Here is a 7263-nt window from a genome sequence, read left to right on the forward strand (position 1 = left end):
TTTGATGGTTTGTATTGAACATCTAAAAGGTATGATGACTTAAAAGGGTTACTTACAATTTATGTGTAAAGGTTACTGTGTTTGTAGACTTAAATGGGATACTTACAACTTATGTGTAAAGGTTACTGTGTTTGTAGACTTAAAAGGGATACATGCAATTTATGTGTAAAGGATACTGTGTTTGTAGACTTAAAAGGGTTACTTACAATTTATGTGTAAAGTTTACTATGTTTGCATTTATTATTTCGTTATAAAAGTGGGACAAAATTTTTAGAATTATTAAATATAAATTAGTTATAATAGTTTTTGCTCTGTTTTACAGAAACATCGGGTACAAAGAAAAGAAGAACTGGATGATCGAAAACAGCCTTAGCGATACTGTATGTGAATGATGAGATGTTCTTCAATAGAACCAAGCGCGTTTTCAGAAATAAAAGCTAACCAGCTAAGTGACTAATACTCAAAAAATGAAATGATAGTTACATTGAGTTATTATGTAATACTCCTACAAACTGCAGCTCTTAAATGGACATAATACTCTGGTGTCTCATGTTGGCTATTATGCTTTTTATCTCGGTAATAAATGGCTGCCGCCTGCCAATTGTCACTTTCTTATTAAAATGAAAGTAAGCAATATTTAACTACAAATTTAAGAACACACACACACATATAGATCAAAACAAAAGTAACTGACAGTTTGTCAGTTAATGATTTCTTGATAAAGCTTCAGAATAATAGTATTTGATTGTTACACAGTAAAGCAGTGTTTCGTCAGTCAGTTTGTTTTGATTACGGTGTTTATATTTTTGAAGACTGTCCTGATTAATGTGTAAAATGCAATTTAATTAAATAAAATAATTATTCTTTATTATTCTGATAATTTTGTTCTTAAATAACAGATGAGATGTAGACCAGTAACTGGTAATTCATATATTTCCGCCTTAATGAATCGAACGAGAGTTGGTAATAGTGGCGATACCCCCAACCCGGGTCACGGGAAGTCGATTCTATTGGTCTAAAGCTGCTATATTACACCAAACATGAAACTACGTAAATTCAATAATATTTCCTGAAATATAATGTTTGTATATTTGTAATTGTTCAAAAATAGCTTTTCTTTCGTTGCAGTTTCTTGTTGGAGAGCTTTATTTCCTACTGCTTCTTATCATCGTACTGATTAAGTACATATCTGGGTTTGGTATATATAACATTGAACCGGGATATAAAATATGTCACACTAATCTATCATATTTCTATTTTGTTGGAGAGCTTTATTTCCTACTGCTTCTTATCATCATACTGATTAAGTACATATCTGGGTTTGGTATATATAACATTGAACCGGGATATAAAATATGTCACACTAATCTATCATATGTCTATTTTAAATATTTTTCAAGGTTAACTTTATTTATTGGTGTATGGTTACCTTTCAATGTTCCAGAATATGTTAATTCTAACATAATTACTGTTTTATGATATATGATTCTTAGAAACCTCAGTCAAAATATGTTAGCTTTAATACAATTACTGTGTTATAACATAAGGTTCTTAGAAACCACAGTCAGAATCTGTTGGCTTTAATACAATTACTGCGTTATAACATAAGGTTCTTAGAAACCACAGTCAGAATCTGTTGGCTTTAATACAATTACTGCGTTATAACATAAGGTTCTTAGAAACCACAGTCAAAATCTGTTAGCTTTATTACAATTACTGTGTTATAACATAAGGTTCTTAGAAACCACAGTCAGAATATGTTAGCTTTAATACAATTACTGTGTTATAAGATAAGATTCTTAGCAACCACAGTCAGAATCTGTTGGCTTTAATACAATTACTGTGTTATAACATAAGGTTCTTAGAAACCACAGTCAGAATATGTTAGCTTTAATACAATTACTGTGTCATAACATAAGATTCTTAGCAACCACAGTCAGAATCTGTTGGCTTTAATACAATTACTGTGTTATAACATAAGGTTCTTAGAAACCACAGTCAGAATCTGTTAGCTTTATTACAATTACTGTGTCATAACATAAGATTCTTAGCAACCACAGTCAGAATCTGTTGGCTTTAATACAATTACTGTGTTATAACATAAGGTTCTTAGAAACCACAGTCAGAATATGTTAGCTTTAATACAATTACTGTGCTATAACATAATATTTTTAGCAACCACAATCAGAATCTGTTGGCTTTAATACAGTTACTGTGTTATGACATAAGATTCTTCGAAACCACAGTCAGTTTATATATATACGTATATATATATATCTATATTAAATCATGTTAAGACTTGTCTGTAGCCAGTTAAGTCGTTCATTTTGATAGTTAGTTACCAAACTTGATTAATGCGGTTACTCAGGGGAAATCCTTTAAACATGTATATACTTTCTACCCTTTGAGACGGAAGTGCTTTTGATAGCATCTGCCCTATGCATTCCAGGAATTCCCTTATTTCTAACGGATTCTCCTGATTAACAGTGTTATATATGGGGTTTTGTTGATTAGTGACAAATTCCAGGAATTTCCTTATTTCTAACGGACTCTCCTGATTAACAGGGGTTTTGTTGATTAGTGACAAATTCCAGGAATTTCCTTATTTCTAACGGACTCTCCTGATTAACAGTGTTATACATGGGGTTTTGTTGATTAGTCACAAACAACTAGATCCTCCTAACCCTGTAAAGAATATAAAGTTTTCATTCGCCGAGAGAATGTATTTCTCGCTCTCTCTATGATTGTACGTTCTTTATGACACAAGCAATTATGAAGATTCATTCTAAGCCTCGCTCATCTGAATATGTTTTTATTATTGACAATGTTTGATTGACAAAGAGTTAAAAAGAAGTGTTTCTTTCCCTACATTGGTGATTGTTGGTATTAAACTTATCTCCCTACAGATGTTTTACTTGCGAGGCTACTTGCTTAAAGTCAGGAAATTCTCAAGGCAATATTTTGCTCTCGTCAGATGAGTTCATCTGTTATTGGGAAAACCCAGGTCTTTCCGTGATGGAGCAAATAAATTACGAAATTTTCTAACCACAGGTAGCAGCAGCATGTTCGTCAAGGTCACCCCAAGAAATTACGCATTTATATTACATAACAAGTTAGATACCCTTATTTCATCAACATCTGAAGTTAAATATATTCCATTAAATTTAGACTGAAGACATTATACGAAGAAACTAACCTTCGGACTGAAAGGGAAAGAACAAAGATTTCACCTCTGCCTTCCAAGACTGGTGATCTAGAATTGTATCACGTGACTGTGTAGACGTAATCAGAAAGAGAGTATTTATATGCTAGGCAGGTAAGAGATGATACTTACCGATGTGACAGACAGAAGTTAAGTAAGTACTACATAATATTTGAGAAACTTATTAATTCACAGATAGATAACGCTCTCTGTTTGTATATAGATTATTTTTAATTTTGTTTTTAAGTCTGAAGAGGCCAGATACATAACTTTAATGAGTATAATTCTTTTTGAGACTTTTCATAGATAGGAATTGCTACAAACGTAATTTCTTAACAAACAGTTAAACAATTTTACTGAACAAATATCGGATCTGGATAAGTGTTTTGGTACACTGCCAAGTGTGTTATCAGTTTGTTAATAATAATTATTAAATGTTTTGGCCCTGAATTTTATCGTCATTTGTAGGAAGAACAGCAATTCTTTATGCCCAAATATGATTAGTTTAATAATGTTTGCTGCTATGTGTGTGTCGGAGATGCTTCAGAATAGATTTTTTATACACAGTAAAGCAGTGTTTTAGTAACTGCTGTCAATTATATGAGCCAGATGTTTAAGTTACGATGTTTCTATTTTAGAACCCTAAGGGTACATGCCAGGTTTGGTGGCAATTGGTCTGGCGATTTTTCTAGTTATAAGTGGACACACACACATACATAGACTTTTCTCAAATATTGTTTTATACATTCAAAATATGGACCTTTGAATTCTCATATTTGGTTGCTATGAGTTTTACCTACCATACACGTACCCTAGAAATGTATATATTTGGTTGTTATGAGGAATGTAGGAGAATGAATTTCTGCCCGTACTTATACGCAGTACCGGCAAATAGTTTTAGAGGCGGTACTGAATACTGACATATTTTGTGCATCAAATTATAAATATTAAATAAAGTATTATGGTGCAGATTTTACATTTTCAAATTCTAAAACAGCTTTAAAAATCACCGGAGGCGAAGCGCCTGGCTAATGACCTTATAGGTCATTGAATATTGGTACAAAATCATCCAGAAATTCACTCCAAGGTATGTGTTCACATATTTTATAACTATCTATATTTCATTGCCGAGGATTTTACATTTTGAATGCATATTCTTTGCGAATACATATTTGTGATACAGATGTTAACCCTTTCGCTACCAGTTTGCAAAACCTGCTTGCTTGCTATTATTACTTTCTTGAGAACTACTCCTGTTTAGTTGCTATGAAGGATACATGACTTATACTGTTTTTAGTTCTACTCATGTTTGGCTGCTGTGAAGGATATATATATGATTTATACTGTTTTTAGTTCTACTCATGTTTGGCTGCTGTGAAGGATATATATGATTTATACTGTTTTTAGTTCTACTCATGTTTGGCTGCTATGAGCTATATTTGCCATATTTGGAACAAATTTGCTACAATGGATTTGTATTACAGATTTTAATATGAAATAAATGAACTCAGAGTAGGTAACAAAAAGCTTCACTAGTATGATATCAGCTTTTTAAGAATACTTATGTTTTGTTGACTAATTAGGGAATATCTTAAAATTGCAGGAGTGGCTTACTGCGATGGAGATGTGTTATTAAAGATATCCAGAAAGAATAATAATTATCTTGATTCGATAAGCAAGAAGTATAGTTGAAAATATGTATATTGAAAAATATTTGATCACACATATTTTCAATTCACTAGCTTAATTTGAACGTGTAGTCGTATTTAAATTATTTTCACTTCTTTTTAGAATTTGAGAAATTTGAAACACCTACTGGAAGTTGTCACCATGAAAAGAGCTATCATACCACAAATGCTTCTATTGCTTTTTCTGACTCTTTTCACAGTTAGTGGAATTTCTGCTTTTAATTCTCGAGAAAAACGAGATTACATTCCCGACTTTCCAGGCTTTGATTGGCTGAGGTCGTTCTTTCCAATCGAAGATGGTGGATTTTCCTTTACACTCAATATACCCGATTTTGAAGCCAACAACAGACAAGTGTTGAGAAATATACAAGGTAAACTTAATTTTAAGATTATGCTATTCATTTGTCAAGAATGAAACTCGTAAACAAAACTGCATAAGTAATAATGATATTTTAATAAATGAAAAAAATTCAGGAAATTTTAAAACATAAAATTGATATCTGTTTTGAGGAAGAGTTCATGAAACTTTATGCAGAGTGGGTTTGTAGGTTTGAATTTTTTTCATGGACTACAACTGCCTATTAATAGAAAAGGAGACGACGTTTCGGCTTAAATAGTGAGGCCTTCTTCAGACCTGGTTCACTAGTTATAAATGGACATACACGCACAACAGTCTTTTGTCAAATAATGGTTTATATGTTCAAATTCGGATCTAAGAATTCCCCATAGCTGGGTGCCATGAATTAATTATGTTATACACGTATCCTAGGAATGCATATGTTCGATTGTTATGAAGAGTTTACAAAAAGTATTTTCAAAATCGTTATCTACCAATATTACTAAGAAAACCAAAATGTCATATTACTACATTATAAATAAAAGAATTAAATTGAAAAAATAGTAAAACAAATAAAATAATTCCAGTTTATGTTAATAAACAAAATGTTTAAAAAGTATATTTTGAGCTTTTGTACACTACCATGTCTTAGATCTCTTTTTTTTTTCAATAATCCTGCATCAGACTAAACAGAAGCAATTTAAGAAGCTAGTACTGAGTTAACAGAAATAAAGAATAAATTGATAACAGCATTTACTACTTGTGTTCTAAGTCCATACAATACTTTCAGTATAGTACTACACAGACAGGCATGAACATAAAAATACCAATTGCAGGACCTTGGGAATGTGAGGTAGTTTTCTCTAGAAATGATATACAACCTACAAGAGCGACTATGAAAAGAGACAACAGAATCCTTAATATATTGTTGTTGTTTTTTAGATATTAGCGAAGAAAAAGAGAGAAAATGACTCTAGCTTATATTTACAGATAAACTTTTCCATACAGTTTTCAAATAGTTGATTATTTTTATCAGGTTTGTATGTATGAAGGGGCCAGATTCTTTACAGCAGGTGTCTGTAATTTGATGGCGATAAATATCAACAATAAAAGGATAGCACACAATCCACTTGTTTTACAATAATATATTCAAAACAAGTCAAACGTATGTACAAAAATTCGTTTCACTATTGTTTATCAAAGTTGTATTTAAAGCTTTAAATAATTCTTTCTTATCAAAAGTCCACATAATACTCACTTAAGGCAACGAGAAAAATTCACAAAGTTCGAGTAATGTGACGTAAAATTACAAAACTTGAACTACAGGGATTAATAACACTGTAAATAAATGTTGCCCAGCAACAGGTTTGATAAACACTCACTGGAAAGTGAACAGTTATTCTGGGCTCCTAAAGAGCTTATTGATATTTCTAGTGCCATCTTTTCACTTAAACTGCTATTATTACAAGAATGTAATCGTTAGTTGTGATAATGTCTGTTCATCCAGAAAGTTATTATGTCCATAATAAACTTGTTTTAAATTAAAATAGAAAGGGTGGATTTTGTAGAATTCAGCACATATATATGCATTTGTTCCCTTGTATTAGGAGTACTCCAGAATATTCAAGACACTTTAGAAAACGATTCCAGAGATTATCCTTCCGATGCGGATGGAACGGTATCAGATGTATTTTACGTGGATGGCGTGAAGTGCAACGTTAAGAAGTCGGTGAAGAGAAGTGGCGATGGAGGAGCGTTTGCATACGCCAGTGGATACAGCTGTGTGCCCTCTTAAAAGAACGATGTAAATATTTCTTTATACATTTCTATACATCATCCTAATCATATCGAATTATTGTTAGCACATCACTATAATTAGTTCTTGTAACGAGCTATTGTCTTATGTTGCTCGGAAAGATAATCATTAGATGGATCGCCTAATCTGAATAGTGTGTCTGGAACAAATTTCAAAGTCGCTAATGTAATGAAGAAGTTATAGATAGATGTAATGGTGCTAAAGCTAATGTAATGAAGAA

The 7263-nt window shown here is 31.9% G+C and overlaps 1 protein-coding gene across 2 annotated transcripts; it reads left to right on the plus strand.

Annotated features, from left to right (window-relative positions):
* Positions 1–3136: 3136 nt before the first annotated feature.
* Positions 3137–7029, plus strand: LOC106475669. 2 transcript variants are annotated; one of them, XM_022379725.1, is made up of 3 exons: positions 3137–3356; positions 4994–5261; positions 6835–7029. In XM_022379725.1, the coding sequence occupies exons 2-3, from the start codon at positions 5033–5035 to the stop codon at positions 7020–7022; spliced, it is 417 nt and encodes a 138-aa protein (XP_022235433.1). In that variant the 5' UTR covers positions 3137–3356; positions 4994–5032; the 3' UTR covers positions 7023–7029. The 2 variants fall into 2 exon arrangements, with proteins under 2 accessions (XP_022235433.1, XP_013791801.1); XM_013936347.2 differs by having other exon boundaries at positions 3137–3316.
* Positions 7030–7263: the final 234 nt, after the last annotated feature.

The sequence above is a fragment of the Limulus polyphemus genome, unplaced genomic scaffold, assembly GCF_000517525.1.
Source record: "Limulus polyphemus unplaced genomic scaffold, Limulus_polyphemus-2.1.2 Scaffold8959, whole genome shotgun sequence".
In the NCBI taxonomy this organism is placed as follows: Eukaryota; Metazoa; Arthropoda; class Merostomata; order Xiphosura; family Limulidae; genus Limulus; species Limulus polyphemus.